At 46.3% G+C, this 21792-nt stretch overlaps 1 protein-coding gene across 7 annotated transcripts in view; it reads left to right on the top strand.

The window, feature by feature from the left end:
* Positions 1–15875, top strand: part of LOC123999125 (rap guanine nucleotide exchange factor 6-like) — a 136432-nt gene extending 120557 nt beyond the window's left edge. For 4 of the 7 annotated variants that reach the window (XM_046304557.1, XM_046304558.1, XM_046304559.1 and 1 more), the window contains 10 exons: positions 1761–1884; positions 3970–3993; positions 4688–4908; positions 5597–5773; positions 6438–6599; positions 7174–7299; positions 10014–10236; positions 11696–12237; positions 14398–14688; positions 15140–15875. In XM_046304557.1, the coding sequence (XP_046160513.1) occupies positions 1761–1884; positions 3970–3993; positions 4688–4908; positions 5597–5773; positions 6438–6599; positions 7174–7299; positions 10014–10236; positions 11696–12237; positions 14398–14688; positions 15140–15162 (1913 nt within the window). In that variant the 3' untranslated portion in view covers positions 15163–15875. The remainder of the gene's footprint in view (positions 1–1760; positions 1885–3969; positions 3994–4687; positions 4909–5596; positions 5774–6437; positions 6600–7173; positions 7300–10013; positions 10237–11695; positions 12238–14397; positions 14689–15139) is intronic. The other 3 variants (XM_046304560.1, XM_046304562.1, XM_046304564.1) reach the window with 2 other exon arrangements.
* Positions 15876–21792: the final 5917 nt, after the last annotated feature.

A 21792-nucleotide genomic window follows, 5' to 3' on the forward strand; every position in this document is an offset into this window, starting at 1 on the left:
CCATACAGATATCCGCCATGTTGTGGAGTCAACAAAGTCAGAAATAGCATAATAAATATTCACTTACCTTTGATGATCTTCATCAGAATGCACTCCCAGGAATCCCAGTTCCACAATAGTTTTTGATTTGTTCGATAAAGTCCATCATTTATGTCCAAATACCTCCTTTTTGTTTGCGCAATTAGCCCTGTAATCCAAATTTCCTGAGGTGCGAGCAGACAGTCAAAAAGTTCCGTTACAGTTCGTAGAAACATGTCTAACGATGTATAGAATCAATCTTTAGGATGTTTTTATCATAAATCTTCAATAATGTTTCAACCGGAGAATTCCTTTGTCTGTAGAAATGCAATGGAACTCAAGCTAACTCTCACGTGAACGCGCGTGGTCAGCTCATGGCACTCTGGCAGACCTCTGACTCATTCAGCTCCTATTCCCCCCTCCTCACAGTAGAAGCATCAAACAAGGTTCTAAAGACTGTTGACATCTAGTGGAAGCCTTAGGAAGTGCAATATGCCCATAGACACTATATTCGATAAGCAAGCAGTTGAAAAACTACAAACTTCAGATTTCCCACTTCCTGGTTGGATTTTTTCTCAGGTTTTTGCCTGCCATATGAGTTCTGTTATACTCACAGACATCATTCAAACAGTTTTTAGAAACTTCAGAGTGTTTTCTATCCAAATATACTAATAATATGCATATATCAGCAACTGGGCCTGAGTAGCAGGCAGTTTATTCTAGTCACCTTATTCATCCAAGCTACTCAATACTGCCCTTCAGTCCCAAAGAATTTAAGGTCATTGTTTTGACTGAAACCTCATCATGTTAACTTTTCATGTTGAGTTCTTAGCTAGTTAAAGTCCAGTGTTTTTACATCTAGACCGTTGCACCTTCCGCCAGTATACTCTTATTGGCATGTACTGTATTAGCATATATACAGTGAATCATGCCTAACTCAGGCACTCATTAGACAACGGACTAATCTTCTGTCCATTAGCTACATTAGCATTTCACAGACTTGCTGTTTAAGATGGAAAAAGCTTTCAAACCATATTGGGGTCATTGACATGTTGTTTCCGGGCGGTTTCCATATGGGCCTTGGTTTTCCACTTCCCCCTGGCACAGCTGAAACAGAGGTCACTCTCAAGCTTTGCTCAGGGGTTTTTTACTTCTGCTTCCCTTTTTGCTTCGGCATCCCTTATGAGACCAAGTTAGAACAACCACAGAGATTTCGGTATTATGCAAAGTTTTAAAAAGTCCAAAAATGGTGTAGTACTAAAACAGGAAATGGATGGTTTGGTGATTGGGATGACAGATGGAAGACGTTAATGACGTTTATTTTGATTCCCCCATTAGCGTGTGTTTGCCGGTATCTCCTCACAGTGAGATGTGTTGCACAGGCCAGGGAACCCATTGTTATCACACGGTGTTAGCAGAAGTGTAGACGATGCATGATAATGTGAGAAGTAAATCAATCACTCCCATCTAATGCGAAATGCTGTGAGAACACATGAACAGCTACACATTAAGTGTCACACACACACACCCTTCTGGTTCAAAAACCAGCGCTCGGCTCTTAAATGTAACCCAATTAAACAGGCTGAAGGAGGGAACCAGTCATTAGTGTTTGAGTGTTATATCTCCCTCAGATATTTACCGAAATAAGTGATGGTCACCCCACGCTTTGTTGTTTTTATGAAAACCTAGATTGCACATTTAATGAAGTTGAAGAAAAGCTCACATGACTGTTTTCGCCGCAGGTAATGACTCTAAAGTAGACGGTCTGGTGAACTTTGAGAAGCTGAGGATGATCGCCAAGGAGATCCGTCACGTTGTCCGTATGACCTCAGCCAACATGGACCCAGCTCTTATGTTCCGACAGAGGTGGGTGCTCGCTCCCCTGGCTACATTTACTGCCCTCAAACACAGATCTAGTCGAGCCTTTTTAGATCATATTGAATAAGATTACATGGACTTGGGGGACCTGATCCTAGATCAGCACTCTCAATCCTCTCAACCTCTCCCAATCCTACCCTTAACCATGAGGGGAATGAAATGATAGCTGATAAGGTATCAGGGGGTAGAGGTGTCATCTGCCTACTCTCCGCCCCCTGTACTACCCAGTGTGTCCTACAGTCCAGCCTGTCACAGACAGTGCATGCCTGCCCCCTTCAGGCTCCCTCCACACCAAGCAGCACCAGTTTCCCACTATAAAGTGCGTTCGGAAAGCATTCAAGACCCCCTGACATTTACCCACAATTTGTTACGTTACAGCCTTATTCTAAAATGGATTAAAAACAAAAAAACAAAATCCTCATCAATCTACACCCAATACCCTGTAATGACAAAGACAAAACAGGTTTTTAGAAATGTTTGCAAGTGTATATATAAAAAATTAAAAAGGAAATATCACATTAGACCCTTTATTCAGACCCTTTACTCAGGACTTTGTTAAAGCACCTTTGACAGTGATTACAGCCTTGAGTCTCCTTTGGAATGATGCTACAAGCTTGGCACACCTGTATTTGGGGAGTTTCTCCCATTCTTCTCTGCAGAGCTTCTCAAGCGCTGTCAGGTTGGATGGGGAGTGTCACTGCACAGCTATTTTCAGGTCTCTCCAGAGCTTATTTTATCGGGTTCAAGTCCAGGCTCTGGTTGGGCCACTCAAGGACATTCAGAAATTTGTCCCAAAGCCACTCCTGTGTTGTTTTGGCTGTGTGCTTAGGGTCGTTGTCCTGCTGGAAGGTGAACCTTCGCCCCAGTCTGAAGACCTGAGCGCTCTGGAGCAGGTTTTCATCAAGGATATCTCTGTACTTTGCTCTGTTCATCTTTCCCTTGATCCTGACTAGTCTCCCAGTCCCTGCCCCTGAAAAACATCTCCTCGGGCATGATGCTCCCACCATCATGCTTCACCGTAGGGATAGTGCCAGGTGACGCTTGGCATTCAGGCCAAAGAGTTCAATCTAGGTTTCATCAGACCAGAGAATCTTGTTTCTCATGGTCTTTGTCCTTTAGGTGTCTTTAACTGAGGAGTGGCTTCCGTCTGGCCACAAACATAAAGGCCTGATTGGTGGAGTGCTGCAGAGATGGTTGTCCTTCTGGAAGGTTCTCCCATCTCTGCAGAGGAACTCTGGAGCGCTGTCAGAGCGACCATCGGGTTCTTGGTTACCTCCCTGACCAATGCCCTTCTCCCCCCGATTACTCATAAATGCTGCAGAAATATTTTGGTACCCTTCCCCAAATCTGCACCTGGACACAATCCTGTCTCTGAGCTCTACGGACAATTAATTCGACCTCGTGGCTTGGTTTGCACTGTCAACTGTGGCACTTTTATATAGACAGGTGTGTGCCTTTTCAAATCATGTCCAATCAATTTGAATTTACCACAGGTGGACTCCAATCAAGATGTAGCAACATCTCAAGGATGATCAATGGAAACAGGATGCACCTGAGCTCAATTTCGAGTCTCATAGCAAAGGGTCTGAATCCTTCATGTAAATAAGATATTTGTTCTTTATATTTTCATCAATGTGAAAAAATGTATAAAAATCTGTTATCCCATTGTCATTATGGGGTATTGTGTGTAGATTGACTAGGGGGAAAAAACAAGTGAATACATTTTAGAATGAGGCTGTAATGTAACAAAATGTGGAAAAATTCCAGGGGTCTGAATACTTTCATAATGCACTGTACATCCATTCTCAAAACAGAAAGTATACACACACCCCTCTTTCACACTTCTCACTGCTACTGGACATAATGGCAAAACACAAGGTGGATTCACAAGAGTTACATTCGGCATGAAATGTCCCACACACACAGTTAAAGTGGGGAATGTGGCAAGTTCCCGGTGTTTTCCCTTTGCTCTGTCCCCCAATCTCCTCATGTGGTCACTGTGTCCCTGTCCTTCCTTGACTGTACTGTCTCTGTAAGCCACGTTGCTTCAATGTCATTGGGTCTTGCTTGCAGGAAGAAGAGGTGGAAGAGTTTAGGGTAAGTCCCCTGGTAATAGTCCAGTCATCCAGTCACCATGCACCCCCAAGTGGCCAGTGTCCCCCCCCAAACCGCATGCCCCCTCCCCTACATGTACCATTCAGTCCCTAACCCTTTCATTCACAGTGTGCGCCTGTGTCCATCCTTTCCCAAAGGTCACCATTGACTCTTGAGTCCGTTTTGCGTTGTGTGTGCATCCTGCCATTTTCCCCTGACTTTGATTTTTCATTCCTTTCATTTTCTAACCCTTTTCGACTGTCTTCGTCAAACAGAATGTTATTTTTTTTATTTATCGACCCACGTTTAAGCATGGTGCATCAGCGTGAGACGGCCTTGTCGCATGGTTGTTATAACCTGCTGTGCTCCAGTGCTCTGTTTACAGTCAGCATCAGAATGGTGTTTTAGTGACCTGCCCATCAGTTATAAAGTGTTCTCTCTGAATGTCCAGACTGTATGCCACAGTGACCGTTGAACAAGGTAGTATGTCTGTTATGCATGTCTGTTAAGTGCCTCCACTGGAGTCCTGGAGAACTGACCCGTCTCCCTCCCTTCCTCTCTCTTATTCCCTCCGTTCTTCACTTCACCCCGCCTTCCATTATGCCCTGCCTTCCTCTCAACCCTGGCTCCCTCCCTCCATCCCTCATTCCATCCACTTCTCCTCCCATCCGACACCCCCTTTTCTCCCCCTCTCCAGGTCTCTGAGTCAGGGCAGCACCAACTCCAACATGTTGGACGTGCAGGGCGGGGCCCACAAGAAGCGCGTGCGTCGCAGCTCGCTGCTCAACGCTAAGAAGCTGTACGAGGACGCTCAGATGGCCCGTAAGGTCAAGCAGTACCTGTCCAACCTGGCGGTGGAGACGGACGAGGAGAAACACCAGATTATGTCTCTACAGTGTGAGCCTGTTTACAGCACCTGTGAGTCTACACCGTAACCACAATGTCGGTGGCCAAATGCAACCCCGTATAACACTTATAGTCACCTAGAATCACTTAGAAACACCAAGTGTTACCAGGCTATATCATCCCCTTGCCGTCACTGGCTGTGACAGGGTTGGGTAATTCTCTCGACTCTGATGCTCCCAGCCTCCCGCCGAGCTCTTCTCTCACAGAACTGAAGGTTATTTTACTCTCCTACAAAAGGCACACTTTAATAGTCATTTCAGGGGAGAGAGCTGTGGGACAACATTTCCTCAATGCACTTGTAATGAAGTTGTGTTTTTCACTTGAGCGTTTGACACTTATTGGGTGTTTAACTTGCCCAACACTGCCACCTAGTGGGCTTCAGTTGTTTCACAGTTGAGAAGAACCTTCTGCAATGCCCTATTGAGAGAGGAGGGAGTTATGCCTTTGTTGATTAGAAATGAGTCAAGTGTACAAATAAATGTTTTTCATACAATTATACCCATTTCATTCATCTCCCTTTAAATGTGTAAGATGCATTTCAATTTCCTGTCTGTGTGACTACCTTCTTAATTTTCCTCTCTCTGTGTTTACTATATTTACACACCAACCCTCTGAAGTAACTCATCTCCTGGTCAGGCCATTGATCAGCGCTGCTGTCTCTGTTATTATGATGAATGATTTCCTCTTTCCATGACTGCAGTGTCCAAGAACCTGAGCGAGCGACGGTCCACCAAGTCGGACATCTCTCCTGTGTCGCTGCGCTCGGCGCTGCCCGGGGGGAAGGCCCAGAACCGCGTGTCCCAGGTGCTACAGATCCAGGTACCCCTCTACCCCCAACGGAAGAAGAGCACCGCCAAGGACATTCACGCCACACACAGTGAGTCACTGGAACTGTTACGCTCTTCTAGTGTTGCCGAATACCTGGTGCCTTTCACAAAATTCCCAGGTTTTCCAGAAATCCCGGTTGGAAGATCCTTGGGATCAGGATGAAGTAAGCATGAAAGCAGGAATCTTTCAACCAGGATTTCAGGAAAAAGATGGGAATTTGGGAAAAGTTACCTGAATTTTACCGATTTGTAGAAGACGGACACATTTCGGTTGAATGCATTCAGTTGTGCAATTGACTAAGTATCTCAATTTTCATTTATTTATTTGTTCAAATTAATTGTTAGTTACAGTATACTGACAATATATTGGTCCCTAGAAATAGCATCAGAAGATACGGTATATAATTCCAGGACAATTGAGTTTGATCACACTATTTCTATGTCAATGTAAACATGTTTCGTATTAGTGAGTTCATTTATAGTGAGTCCTTGTTAACGATGAGATCGTGATGTCTTGTGGGTGATCTTTTAATTTATCCAGGAAGTCCAATTGAGGCCAGAAGACCTCTTTTACAAGGGAGACGTGGCCAAATCGTTAATATTCTGTAGTACAATAATGGTGCCACACCCGCTGTATGGCTCTTTCTAACAGTGTATGTCCCTGTCTGTGCCAGACTCCAACAGTGTACATCTCTGTCTCTCACCTGTTCCCAGACTCCAGCTCTCCCCTAGTGATAAAGAGGCCTCCCAGCTCCCAGCTCAGCCAATCAGAGGACAGTCCCTGGAGTGGGAAGAGGTCTGCTGAAGACACCGTGTCCATCGTGTCCTCCCTGCACTCCAGCCCCACAATCTCGCCACAGGGCTCCCCGCGCAAAGGTCTACATCCCGGTTACTGCATACTACATTACCTACCGCTTAAAACATTACCATCCTGGTTACCAAGGTTGGGGTCAATTCCATTTCAATTCTTGTCCATCCAGGAAGTACACTGATTCCAATCCTCTTCAGTGCTTTAAATGTGTACTTGGAATTTGGTTTACTTGCTGAATTGACTACAATTTCATTATTGAATTGACCCAAACCCTGCTGGCTACTGCACATTATATTACAGCTTACATTATTACCTTGCATCCCAAACGTCTACATCCTGGCTCTACTGCACATGACCTCTCACATCAGAATCGACTCCCATCCATTCTTTCATCTCACAACGAAACATAGCCCATATCATACCCGCACCTCAAGGTTTGTACCTCACGGTCCGCACCCTCTGTATCAGCACCTCAAAACCAACATCCCTCACACCCAAAATACACACGCATGCATACACTGCCCATATACTCAAAGCATCTTCTTTTCCCCTCATCTCACCTATCCATACGGTAATTTAGTTTTATCTTTGCCATCAGGCTCCTCAATCGTTCTCCCTGTCTCTCCTGTTTGTCTACAGTGGGTGGCATGGCCAAGCCTCAGCATAACTCCAACAGCCAAATGAACATGTCTGGCTCGTCGTCCTCTCTGACCAGCGAGGCCAGCACCAAGGCGGGCACGGCGGGCACCCGCAGCTACGGCATAGGTGGGGCTCTCCTCCACAAGAGGTTACTGCAGATGACCAGGCAGCACAGCAGAGACAGGGAGGAAGACAGGGACAGAGAGATGGAGACCGAGCAGGCAGTGCTAGGGAGATGGAGCTACCAAGGCCCCCAGGCAGGTCCAGCGTTCAGCCCCAGGTCAGGGATGATTAGCACTCTCAGGGCTCCACTCCACTCCGGGCCTCAAGGAGACCCAGGATCAGAGTCCGCAAAGGCCACCTGGCGAGGGACGCCCGCTCCCCAGACAGAGGCCCAGAAAGGGCCAGCGCCTGTAACACCCCCCAGGCCCAAACCTCCAGATTCTCTATTGCGGAAGAGGTTGAGAGAGCTTTCCCCATTCAGGATGCTGAGGGAGAGGAGTCAGTCTAGGGAGAAGTTGGCTGCGTTGGTGATGGTTAGGCCACCAGTGGAGGATCAGGGGCAGACAGGGTCCTCTAAGGCCCAGGAGGGTAGCCCAGGACAGGGACGTGCTGAGCAGGCTAACGGTCAGGCCAGGAGGTCAGCCAGCCCCAGCAGGGCCTTTGCATGGCTCTGCAGAGACCGACACAAGAGGAGAAAAACTATCTGACAGACAGACTGAGACTACAATACTCCCTGTGTAGAATACGGCACACAAGTTGGCTTAGAGTACCGAGATAGACTGAGAAAGGACATTCTGTGTGAAGGGAACTGGAGAAATATTCTATGTGTACTTGAAGTTTTGTCATGAGTTTTCAGCAGTTCATTGAATGATAGGGAACGTGTCCATGTACTGTATGGTACATGTTGGTTAAGGTTCAGTCCAAGTAGATCTACAACAATTTGACAACCTATGCATAGTTATTAATACAATGCAGCTAGTTTTAATAATTTGTTCATTCAAAATGTCACTATTACAATATGTAATAACTGATTCTTAGATATTGGACTGTATTTATTACATTCAGAAGATATAAAAAGTTTTAGGGTTAGTCGGTTGTGTTTAAGAGACTTCACAGGTCAATGGCAATGTGGTTATAAGGGAGCTCCCGTTTTCTATTGTTTTAATGTTGATTATTCGCTGTTCTTTTTGATGAAGATGAGATAAACACTGGATTTTTTTTATATCCAGTTGGAAGTTTGAAGTTTACATGCACATTCGCCCAAATCATTGAGTTTTTTATTGTTTAACTTGGGTCAAATGTTTCGGGTGCCTTCCACAAGCTTCCCACAATAAGTTGGGTGAATTTTGGCCCATTCCTCCTGACAGAGATGGTGTAACTGAGTCAGATTTGTAGGCCTTGCTCGCACAAGTTTTTTCAGTTCTGCCTACACATTTTCTATGGGATTGAGGTCAGGGCTTTGTGATGGACACTCCGATACCTTGACTTTGTTGTCCTTAAGCCATTTTGCCACAACTTTGGAAGTATGCTTGGGGTTATTGTCCATTTGGAACACCCATTTAAGACCAAGCTTTAACTTCCTGACTGATGTTTTGAAATGTTGCTTCAATATATCCACATACTTTTCCTCACTCATGATGCCATCTATTTTGTGAAGTGCACCAGTCCCTCATGCAGCAAAGCACCCCCACAACATGATGCTGCCACCCCCGTGCTTCACGGTTGGAAGAGTGTTCTTCGGCTTGCAAACCTCCCCCTTTTTCCTCCAAACAAAAATATGGTCATTATGGCCAAACAGTTCTATTTTTGTTTCATCAGACATTTATCCAAAAAGTATGTTCTTTGTCCCCATGTGCAGTTGCAAACCGTAGTCTGGCTTCTCTATGGCGGTTTTGGAGCAGTGGCTTCTTCCTCGCTGAGCGGCCTTTCAGTTTATGTCGATATAGTACTCATTTTACTGTGGATATAGATACATTTGTACCTGTTTCCTCCAGCATCTTCACACGGTCCTTTGCTGTTGTTCTGGGATTGATTTGCACTTTTCGCATCAAAGTACGTTCATCTCTAGGAGAAAGAACGCGTCTCCTTCCTGAGTGGTATGATGGCTGTGTGGTCCCATGGTGTTAATACTTGCGTACTATTGTAACCAGACTTGTGGAGGGCAACAAAAAAAAATGGGCTGATTTATTTTGAGTTTTCCATGATGTCAAGCAAAGAGGCACTGAGTTTGAAGGTAGGCCTTGAAATACATCCACAGGTACACCTCCAATTGACTCAAATGATGTCAATTAGCCTATCAAAAGTTTCTAAAGCCATGACATAATTCCCTGGAATTTTCCAAGCTGTTTGAAGGCAGAGTCAACTTAGTGTATGTAAACTTCTGACCCACTGGAATTGTGATACAGTGAATTATAAGAGAAATAATCTGTCCATAAACAATTGTTGGGAAAGTGACTTGTGTCATGCACAAAGTAGATGTTCTAACCGACTTGCCAACACTATAGTTTGTTAACAAGAAATGTGTGGAGTGGTTGAAAAACAAGTTTTAGTGACTCCAACCTAAATGTATGTCAACTTCTGACTTCAACTATATATATATTTTACCTTTATTTAACTAAACAAGTCAGTTAAGAACAACTTCTTATTTACAATGACTCATTTTTTGAACGATTTAATAAAACAATTTCATTAAACTAGTCAGGATCAGTGTTAGACATGCTGCTGGCCTGCCAATGTAGTGAGCCTGTAGTACAAAGCAGTGTCTCCCACCTCGTTTGTTACAGGCTGTGTGTGAACGAGCACAACTCCAGGCTGATCGTCTCGTCCTCTCTCCCCAGGCTATGCCCTGATGCCTGCAGTGAAATCCGACAACCTGTCCGACTCCAGCCACAGTGAGATCTCGTCCCGCTCCAGCATCGTCAGTAACTGCTCTGTGGACTCAATGCCTGCTGGCCCTGCAGAGGAGCGCCTAGGCACCAAGGCCAGGGACACCACTGAGACCCCAGGCATCACCATGCAGCTCACACACGCCAACTCTGACTGCAGCCAGCCCAGCACTAGGTAATACACACAGTATTAGACTCTCTCACACAGACACACACACATACACACGTGTTTTGTTCCTCTATCCTCATGGGGACCTAAAATGTATTTCCATAAAAAAATCCTAACTTTAAACTCCTAACGCTTTACCCGATTGTCATGGAAATTACCACCAGGGATACCTGAAGTCAATCTTAAATGAGTCATTCTTTATTAACAGCATCCTGGAGGTCACAGTCAAACTTAAATGCATAAAGTACCAGTCTGGAGTGAGCTCCGCCGGGGCAGTCCCGTTAGATGTCTTATACTAGATGTCTTATACTACTTACACAGACAGGTTATATTTGCCTGATTTAGCTTATTCATAAATAATTCATCATTAACGTTTGGTTTGTGCATGTGACCGACCAATAGCTCACGAGGCTTCGCCTCTCCAAGCTGAGACCTTGAAACTGAGATATCCCTTTCCGTTCTCAAAACAATGTTCTGGCTGTACTACCAAATTTCCGATACTGATTGTGAGGATTCCTCCCAGGCACGTTTAATCAGTGACTTGCACGAACCCAGTCAAATTGGTTATTAGTAAAGCACAAACATAAAATGTTCCTTCACACTAACCCTAATTGTAACCTAACCCTGAACCTAACCCCTAAGCTTAAAATAGCCTTTGTCCTCATTGGGATGAGGGAAATGTCCCCACAAGGTAGAATTTTCTTGTTTTACTATCTATCCCACAAGGATAGAAGAACCAACACACACACACACACACATAATATACTTCCTCAAAGGAGTTCCCCAATAAGGGGTTCCAATTATGTCCTCATTCACACTGTGAACAGGAAATCATAAAGGGGCCACTGTTTATCAGCATCACATGTTTGCTCTCTGTCCCAAATGAACTGTGTTGCTCATTTTATGTGCACAGCCATTTAAAATTCCAACAGGTAAACAACCGCCTTTTACTGTCCCTCCATGATGAGGCATCCCTGACATAAATACAACAAATAAATAAATAATTGACTTCTTGACCACACTCTGCTTTTGTGTAATATTTCATTACCTGGGAACCTGCTGCGGCGTCAGTCGGTTCATTAAATCAATTTGATTTTTTACGCTTCGTAATAAACAGTTCAGTGAATGAAACGCTGTCTGGTTAATGAAAGAAAGGAGAGGAGCACACCTTTACCATATGGCGGGTACAGTGATAAAATCCTAGAAACACTTTGTGCTCTGCTTGTGAGACTGAGAGGTATTGGGATGGAGGGAGGAGGGAGGAGGTAACAGGACATATTACACAGGAATCGTTCACCTTGTTGCTTTGTCCTTCAAGGTGAGAGGAAATGAACTCTTGTTTACTCTTGCTTCCTTCTCTGTTTCATTGTGTTTTCTCTCCTGGTAAGTTATTTTACTTGTTTCTCTGTTGGGTTCATCGTTCTTCTCTGTTTCATTGTGTTTCCTCCTTTCTCCTCCTGGTCAGTTCGTTGGCGCGGGGCCAGGTGATGCGGGGTTCCACCTTCACCTCCTCCACCTCCACAGAGGAGCTGACTCCCGACCACGTCTCCCTGGACAGTGTGGCCGACAGCGGGCGGGGCAGCTGGACCTCCTGCTCCTCCAACTCCCACGACAGCTTTCAGAGCTTGCCTGTCCCCCTGCTGGGCCGACCCCCCACCTGGGACCACCTAGTGCCTGGGGGTTTCCGCCACACCCAGCTAGCAGGGCCTATAGTGGAGGTTGAGGCTGGGCCGGCCTGGGTTGGGGTAGCGGGAGGACCGGGGGCGGGATCCGGGGGAGGAGAGGACGCCAAGAGGCTCTCCAGAGACAGTTCAGAGCTAAACCAATCACGGCAGAGCTGGGCCTCATCCTCCTCGCTGTCGGACACCTACGAGGGGAACTACGGCACCATCAAACGCCGCACTACCGAAGGCGTCTCCGCCGCCCCTGGGGAGAGCCCTGACGCACCCCAAAGCACAGATCCCGTCTACAAAATGGTCACCTCAAGCACAGAGAAAGGCCTCATAGGTGAGGGTCTTCTGTGTGTCTCTCCTATCAGCGCTACTGTGTTGTTGTGTTAGTGTAACTGTGAACCCCACTTGTGACGTGCTATGGGTGTGGTGTGTGTGGAGGAATGACAAAAGCAGATTCTGTTGATATGGATGCACTTGCTGTGCCTGGCCACTAGTCTCAAATGCTTCTGTTTTTTCACTCATGCTGCGTGAGACTGTCGTTGGAAGTGCAGTACAGTGGGGTCCCCTGCTTGTGCTTCTGCTGTTTGCACAGCTGTAGTTTCATCATAAGCATGTACTATTACTCGCTCACATACTTAATTCTTCAGCTGGTCCATTATCTAACCTGTCAATCAGGCTTTTCCTGTTTCAGTAATCTTCTGTTAATGGAGCACAGTGTTCTGGTAATGGAGCAGAGACAGTGTTCTGTTAATGGAGCACAGTGTTCTGGTAATGGAGCAGAGAACCGAGATAATGGATATGTCCCAAATGGCACCCTATTCCCTAGATAGTGCACTACGTTTGACCAGAGTCCACTTGGGACAAGCCAATATATTGTCCTCTGACTGGATGGACAGAAGGATTAAGAGTGCAGTACTGTACAGTACGAGCCAAATCTGCTGCTGCCATTTATCTCACCCGCCACGCCTAAGTATCTCTTTATGTGAGTGGTTTAGTTGCTACATGGTGCTGGTGAAACATCTCATTGATTTATTTTCTCCATTTTTGTTTCTTTTCTCCCTCTTTCCCTTCCTCCCCCATTCATCCACCTACTCCTCCCCCATTCATCCACCTACTCCTCCCCCATTCATCTACCGTCACACCCCCCCCTCCCGTCTCCTCCCCCATTCATCCACCTACCCCTCCCCCATTCATCTACCGTCACACACCCCTCCCGTCTCCTCTCCCATTCATCCACCGGCACACACCCCTCCCGTCTCCTCCCCCATTCATCCACCTAATCCTCCCCCATTCATCTACCGTCACACCCCCTCCCGTCTCCTTCCCCATTCATCCACCGGCACACACCCCTCCCGTCTCCTCCCCCATTCATCCACCGTCACACACCCCTCCCGTCTCCTCCCCCATTCATTCACCGTCACACCCCCTCCCGTCTCCTCCCCCATTCATCCACCGTCACACCCCCCTCCCGTCTCCTCCCCCATTCATCCACCTACTCCTCCCCCATTCATCCACCTACTCCTCCCCCATTCATCTACCGTCACACCCCCTCCCGTCTCCTCTCCCATTCATCCACCGGCACACACCCCTCCCGTCTCCTCCCCATTCATCCACCTAATCCTCCCCCATTCATCTACCGTCACACCCCCCTCCCGTCTCCTTCCCCATTCATCCACCGGCACACACCCCTCCCGTCTCCTCCCCCATTCATCCACCGGCACACACCCCTCCCGTCTCCTCCCCCATTCATCCACCGGCACACACCCCTCCCGTCTCCTCCCCCATTCATCTACCGTCACACCCCTCCCGTCTCCTCCCCCATTCATCCACCGGCACACACCCCTCCCGTCTCCTCCCCCATTCATCCACCGGCACACCCCCATCCCGTCTCCTCCCCCATTCATCCACCGGCACACCCCCATCCCGTCTCCTCCCCCATTCATCCACCGGCACACACCCCTCCCGTCTCCTCCCCCATTCATCCACCGGCACACACCCCTCCCGTCTCCTCCCCCATTCATCTGCCATCACACACCCCTCCCGTCTCCTCCCCCATTCATCCACCGGCACACACCCCTCCCGTCTCCTCCCCATTCATCCACCGGCACACCCCCATCCCGTCTCCTCCCCCATTCATCCACCGGCACACCCCCATCCCGTCTCCTCCCCCATTCATCCACCGGCACACACCCCTCCCGTCTCCTCCCCCATTCATCCACCGGCACACACCCCTCTCGTCTCCTCCCACATTCATCCGCCATCACACACCCCTCCCGTCTCCTCCCCATTCATCCACCGGCACACACCCCTCCCGTCTCCTCCTCCATTCATCCACCGTCACACACCCCTCCCGTCTCCTCCTCCATTCATCCACCGTCACACACCCCTCCCGTCTCCTCCCCCATTCATCCACCGTCACACCCCCTCCCGTCTCCTCCCCCATTCATCCACCGTCACACCCCCTCCCGTCTCCTCCCCCATTCCCGGCGGCCAGTGTACTGTGTAACCTCCCCCACCAAGGACGATAGGTACAGGGGGCCTCCCCCCACCCCTCCGGGATACCAGGGCCTCACCCTGGTCGATGGACAGGATGGAGCTCCCCTGCGACCGTCCCACTTGCGGCCGCCTGACTATAGCGTGGCTCTGCAGAGGTCTAAGCTGCTACAGAGCCCCGGAGGCCTGGTGGAGGCCCGGAGACTGGGGGTGAACCTCCTCCACCACGAATCCCAGAGCCAGTCCCGGCCGGCCAGTGTCTGCCTTCAGGGCCTAGGGGATAGTGAGGATGGTACGTGGAGAACGACAGAGTCCAGCCCCAGCCAAGGTTAACATGGAGGACTATAGCGCCGGCCATGTCGTACTAGACTAGACTATAGCTCAGGGGTCTATGTGATGCTGCTGGAGTGCTGTAGTTACTTTACTGTCAGAGTTGGGTTCCTGGCAGATGGTTCACCATTGAAGGGCTGAGATGTGGATGTACCTGGCCTACTGTTCATGCTATCTGTAATCTGAGTGTCAGCTTCTTGGTTCTTCTCTGTCTTATCAAAAATAAAAAAGTAGACGTCACAGTATAGAACGGTAGTATTTCTCATGTTTCTGGTCAAACTAGAGTGACACGATCTCATGCGAGCCGCTAAGTTAGCCTGTTATAGTGTCTATGATACCGCTGTAAGATCCTCCTTTTGTCTGGAATCATTGTGTCAGTTATGGTTTTAACTCTCCTCTCTGGTCTGTTGCAGATGAGCAGGTGTCAGCGGTGTAGAGCTGGCTGGACGCCTGAACGGACACTGCAGGCCGTTGGAGAGGGAGGGAGGGGTGGTCTAAGCTACAGCAGCTTCCTTGCTGCCTCTCCTCTGGGTTCACGCCCCTCTCTAGTCCCTCCCCGGCTCGGCTGACAGCTGCTCAATGCTAAACCAACGACGCCCCACAGAACTTGTACAATCATCTGTTTTACTCCGTTTTAAAATGGGTTTAGAAGCTCCCACGTTTTTAGACTCCCACACCCCTGAAACATGACTGTATACAGACTGAGATGTGGTGTGACGTCGCGGCATATGGCTCAGGCGTTTGGGGACGCTGTGCTGAGGATGAAGAAGGGATGGACGATGGCCGCTGATGTCTTTTTTACAGTACCTCCATTTGCTTTTGTGCTCTCTTGTCCCGGGTGTTTTAAATGACTTTTTCCTCAGTCGCTGCTTGAAAGTGTTTTTTTTTTTTTTTGTCGTCGTCGTTTGCTTGAAGCTCTGTTTTAAATGGCATGTGAACACAAGTTATATGAGAATATCCAGGAAGGGAGAAAATCAGAACAATCATTTTTCTTCTCGTTAGTTGATGAAGCAGAGATCAAGCAGGCTGCAGAAACTCTCCACAAATACTTTTATTGTGAGTGAGTGAGTGAGTGAGTGAGTGAGTGAGTGAGTGAGTGAGTGAGTGAGTGAGTGAGTGAGTGAGTGAGTGAGCGAGGGGCAGCGAGTGAGCGAGGGGCAGCGAGTGAGCGAGGGGCAGCGAGTGAGCGAGGGGCAGCGAGTGAGCGAGGGGAAGCGAGTGAGCGAGGGGAAGCGAGTGAGTGGGTGAGGGCAAGTGAGTGAGGTGAGTGCGCGTCTCATGCCATTGTGTATGAGGCACCCTCATCCATTGAGGCTCTCTCTCTTGTTAACTCTTGTCTTGTGAACCCACAGTAACATGAGGTACTTTAGTGTCATGCTGCCACATCTATGTTTAATAAATGATTTTATAAGTTGTTTTTAATGAGTTGACGAACAAAAAGGCTCACTGCTGTAGAATAGCACAACATGTTACTTTATTGCAGTACAGTAAAACAATGTATTAGCACTGTACAAACATTAGAGTTGGCAAGCGTTAAATGCTAGGCATGCAGCCAAAAGCCCAAGTTGTTTACAAAGATGCTTACAAACTTGTTTACAGTGTTTGTTTGTTTGTTAGACTAACAGTTGTCTATTAAATTACAGGCTAAAATGTAAAAACATGATGATTTCAGGTTAATTTGACATGTCAAGTCTTTTTGTATGCGATAGGAATATGTGGATGCAGCATAAACAACACATTTGTTGTGTTTTAATGTACCTCTTCCGTCTCTGCTATTAAGTGTGTGATCTATCCCATTCTTGTTTAATAGTCAGGGCAACAAAAGAAAAAGCAACGCTCGTCAAGGCAAAATGTATTTAAATGCCAGGTTTGCAATGCGTCGACATTCCTTGTTCAAAATATAGCTACACTTTGGAAAAAGAGTACATTTTGTAGGGTATTTTAAAGAATTTGCTTTCAGTGTTTGTTCTTATTGCAAGCGAAGGCTCATTATTTGTACAGTCTGAACATGTTTTTACCCTCTAGGGTTGAGGGTTAAACTGCAGAATGGTATTGTAGTTATGGATATAACTGGAGTTTCTCATTTAGATCCATTTTCTTTGGCTGTTTGTACGTGATGCTTGTTTCAGTTTTATTTGCCGTACAAAGACTTGAAAATATGAATGGCGATATATACCGTGCGTATATAAATGTATACATATATTTTTGGTTTGTCATAAATGAATGTTACTGATCATGTATAGATGAACAGAGAGTCCTCCTATAAAGACTATTTTTAATATTTTGTTATAATGAAATCCAAGATTGTGATTCCCCCTTTTCTGTCATTGGGCAGGAATCTTTTAAGGATTTTTCTTTCTCCCTCTCTTTGTTTTGCTGCCATCTCTGTATATATATCTTTGCTGCTTTGTTTCTGATACGTTGTTGTATAGGTGTTATTGTATGTATTGACTCTGCCGCCCTCACCAGGTTCATTGCAATCACTGCCTCCTTGCCTCACACACCTCGCCTGCGTCCCAAGTGGCACCCTATTCCTTATATAGTACATTACTTTTGACCAGAACCCAGGGCTGTAGTACACTACATTTGACACAAAAGTAGTGTACTATGTAGTTAACATAGAGTGCCAGCCTCCTGACTGAGGGCTTCTGGGTAATTTTGGACAGGCACGTTGCCTATGGCACGGAGATGGACCCAGGTCCATCACTGGCTGTGGCCTAGTTGCCTTCTGCGCTGAAAGAGTTCCCCTGAACATGCCCTAAGCCCCTGCCACCTGCCCCTAAGTAGCCCACACACTGTGAGCAGGGTCACTTTCTGGAGGGGACAACATTCAGTTTCTCCGATAGAGATGTCAAGTGCAGAGCTGACAGTATTCCCTTGTCTACATGATAAAGAAGCACGTCTGTTCTACATAATATATTTCTATCTGGGGGTTCTGTGATGTTGCATCCCACTGAGCTCAACCAGGAGCAGAGCTTTTATCAGTGTCTGCTGCTTTCACACAACTGTGGCAACATCCTCTCTTCCTCAGCGCTGATATCCCTACCCATGTCCCTACAGAGCTGTAGGGTTCGATCATACAAGTACAATGATATTGAATGGTTCTATTCCATTCACCTTTGCACATTCCTCCTCAGAATCCTATAAACAATACAGCACCTACTGCAGTATACATTTACATTTACATTTAAGTCATTTAGTAATTGTTCACCATCACCTTTGAAGAGAAATCAGAAAAATAGATACACATCTACACTGAGTATACCAAGCATTAGGAACACCTTCCTAAAAATAGCCCCCCCCCCTTTGCCCTCAGAACAGCCTCAATTCATTCGGTCATGATGGACTCTACAAGGTGTCGAAAGCATTCCACAGGGACGCAGGGCCCATGTTGACTCCAATGCTTCCACAAGTTGTCTGGATGTCCTTTGGGTGATGGACCATTCTTGATACACACAGGAAACTGTTGAGCGTGAAAAAGCCAGCAGCGTTGCAGTTCTTGCCAACAACCGGTGGCTCCTACTGCCATACCCCATTCAAAGGCACTTAAAGCACACGTACACAAGCCATGTCTCGAAGCGTAAAACTCCTTTCACTCGTCTCCTCCCCTTCTTTTACACGGATTAAAGTGGATTTAAAAAGTGATGTCAATAAGGGATCGTACCTTTTCACCTGGATTCACCTGGTCAGTCTGTGTCATGGAAGGAGCAGGTGTGAATGTTTTGTTATACTCAGTGTATATGGGGATATTCCCTCGTTTGAAATAAGTTGCCTTATTTAAGTATACAGCTGTAGAACTGTGTAAACGTCAAGACATTTGCTTTACCGTAGACTAGAGAAGTCATCCATTTTTGTCGGTGGATGATGATATTGTTCTGACTTGTGTTTTCCCTCTGACTGTGTGGCTTGCCTCTGCATGGCCCGGCTCACTGTGCTCCTCTCTCTGCCATTCAGGTCAGCTGGTCATATTGATCAGGGAACACTTTATTGATTGATGCCAAACCCTACCAATCCTCTGTTTACCTACTACTAGGCTGAGAAATAGCATGTCGTGCACATAGGGAAAACTAAAACACCCCCTGTAGTCAATTAGAACAGTTTAGCTTTGAAACTGCGCCTTCTCAATCAGTACGTTCAGTTTACCTGTGTCGAGATTCGATTGGCTGATCACCTTCACCATTGCCGACAGTACTCTGTCCAAGGACTTTATATCGGAATGATATTTTCCCTGCATTCAGTTGAATCCACTCCCAATGTTATAATTCAACCTGTACTATAATCCAGATAGAAGCGATTATGTCACGTTAGTAGGAATTCAACCAAAAGCTAATTCCTGTAAGGTTGCCCCTGACAACACTGGCTTTCTCCGTAAGCGTTATTAAATAAACCGCTCGCTAACCGCTGGCTTCTGGTTCTGTCATATTACCTGGAATGCAATAAGTGAGATGTGAAATGATGTTATGTAACTCAACAAAATTATAGGCATTTAGCAGAACTGCACAATTGTAAGCTTAACTGTAGCAATTGTACTGCACAGTGTCGGTTACAAAGATATGATTTGGTCTGTGGCTTACTTTGGTTGACACTTTTCATAGCTGTTGTAACTTGTGTCTTTTAGAAAGACAATTATTTGCTTGTATGCTTTTTTGTTGTTGTTGTATTTTTACCAGTGATTGTAAATACTTATTATATTTTTGTTTAAGAGAATGTTTAAAAGCAAAAGTTAATTTTATTTCTCCAAGTCTACTGATATGAATTTGGACAATAATAAACTGTTAAACGTTGTACTTTTGTCTGTTTGCACTTGCAGTGTATAGCTAATTAAGTGTATGGAAATAATGTGAGCAGCTCACTCTCACCCTTTAGCCTCCTACTCAATCACGTCTGAATATTACTCCTAATCAATGCATCGTTTTCTCTGTTCAGAGATGTCATTTTGGTGTTTGGTATTACAGCATCTAATCTATATTATGCTAATCAGAGAAAACAGATATGCTCACAACAATGTTGTTATAGTATTTACACAGAGAAAGGCAAACACCAGTGTTTGGAAATCGTCCCTCTTTTTCAAAATGGGCCCCTTCCTGCAATGCTTAATATCTGTTTGGATCAGGTGTTGAGCTGGGAGAAAATCATTTGGAGCGCATGCTGTTTTCAAGGGCAGTCAGTTTTTAAAAAAAATGTTTTTTTAAAGTCATTCACGGTTTATTGCCTGAGTCAGAGGGAGAGGCAAGGCGTGTGTGTGGCTCGCTGTGCTCAGTGTTAGTCACACAAGTTGTATTAGTCGTATGTACGGGATACACATAGTATACATCGTTCCATCTCGACAATGCAACAACAACAAGAAATACAAGATTAGTATACGAACTTGAAGTAAACAGCAGTAGAATAGAATAAACATTTTAGCGTGTGTGTGTGTGTGTGTGTGTGTGTGTGTGTGTGTGTGTGTGTGTGTAGCATGAGTGGACACCTTCCTAATATTTAGTTGCACCCCCTTTTGCCCTCACAACAGCCTCAATTCTTCAGGGTATGGACTCTACAAGGCGTTGAAAGCGTTCCACAGGAATGCTGGCCCATGTTGACTCCAAAGCTTCCCAGATGTCCTTTGGGTGGTGGACCGTTCTTACTACACACTGGAAACAAGCACGTCTGTTCTACATAATATTTTTATATCTGGGGGTTCTGTGATGTTGCATCCCACTGAGCTCAACCAGGAGCAGAGCTTTTATCAGTGTCTGCTGCTTTCACACAACTGTGGCAACATCCTCTCTCCTCAGTGCTGATATCCCTACCCATGTCCCTACAGAGCTGGAGGGTTCGATCATAGAATTACAATGATATTGAATGGTTCTATTCCATTCACCTTTGCACATTCCTCCTCAGAATCCTATAAACAATACAGCACCTACTGCAGTATCATTGTTCACCATCACCTTTGAAGAGAAATCAGAAAAATAGATATACATCTACACTGAGTATACCAAGCATTAGGAACACCTTCCTAAAATAGCCCCCTCCCCCTTTTTTTTTGTCAGAACAGCCTCAATTCATTCGGTCATGATGGACTCTACAAGGTGTCGAAAGCATTCCACAGGGATGCTGGTCCATGTTGACTCCAATGCTTCCCGCAGTTGAATCAAGTTGGCAGAATATCCTTTGCGTGGTGAACTATTCTTGATACACACAGGAAACAGTTGACTGTGAAAAACTCAGGAGCGTTGCAGTTCTTGACACACTTAAACCAGTGAGCCTGGCACTTACTACCATACCCCTTTCAACGGGACTTAAGTCTTTTGTCTTGCCCATTTAACCCTCTGAATGGCACACATGCACAATCCATGTCTCAAGGCTTAAAAATCCTTTAACCTGTCTCCTCCCCTTCATTTACACTGATTGAAGAGGATTTAGCAGGTGACGTCAATAAGGGATTATAGCTTTCACCTGGATTCACCTGGTCAGTCTATGTCATGGAAAGAGCAGGTGTTCCTAATGTTCTGTACACTCAGTGTGGGTGTGTGCATGTGTGGAGAATCAGAGCAGGTGGTCACTCCAGTTCAAGTGTTCAGCAGTCTGATGGCTTGTATATGATAACGGGCTCAGAGAGTTTCTATCAGACCTCATGCTCCGATACCGTCTGCCCAACGGTAAGGGAGAGAACAGCTCGTGGCTGGGGTGTGTGGGGTCCTTGATGATGCTGCATGCCTTCCTCATGCACCGTTTCAAGTAGATGTCCTGGATGGGTGGGAGCACCATCCCAGTGGTGTACTGGGCCGTCTTCACCACCCGCTGGAGGGCCTTGCAATTCCCATACCAGGCCATGATGCAACCGGTCAGGACGCTCTTGATGGTGCAGCAGTAGTATTTGGAGAGGACCCGAGGAGGCATGCCGGATTTCTTCAGCCACCTTAGGAAGTAGAGACGCTGTTGCACCCTCTTAACAAGAGCGGGGGTGTTGTTGGTCAATAACAAGTCTGACTCTCTTTACTGCAGTCCCATTGGTCGGAGTATGTTCCCTCCTTTGCTTCCTGAAATCAACAATCAACTCCTTTGTTTTGCTGACATTGAG

The sequence above is a fragment of the Oncorhynchus gorbuscha genome, linkage group LG16 (assembly GCF_021184085.1).
Source record: "Oncorhynchus gorbuscha isolate QuinsamMale2020 ecotype Even-year linkage group LG16, OgorEven_v1.0, whole genome shotgun sequence".
Classification (NCBI taxonomy): domain Eukaryota; kingdom Metazoa; phylum Chordata; class Actinopteri; order Salmoniformes; family Salmonidae; genus Oncorhynchus; species Oncorhynchus gorbuscha.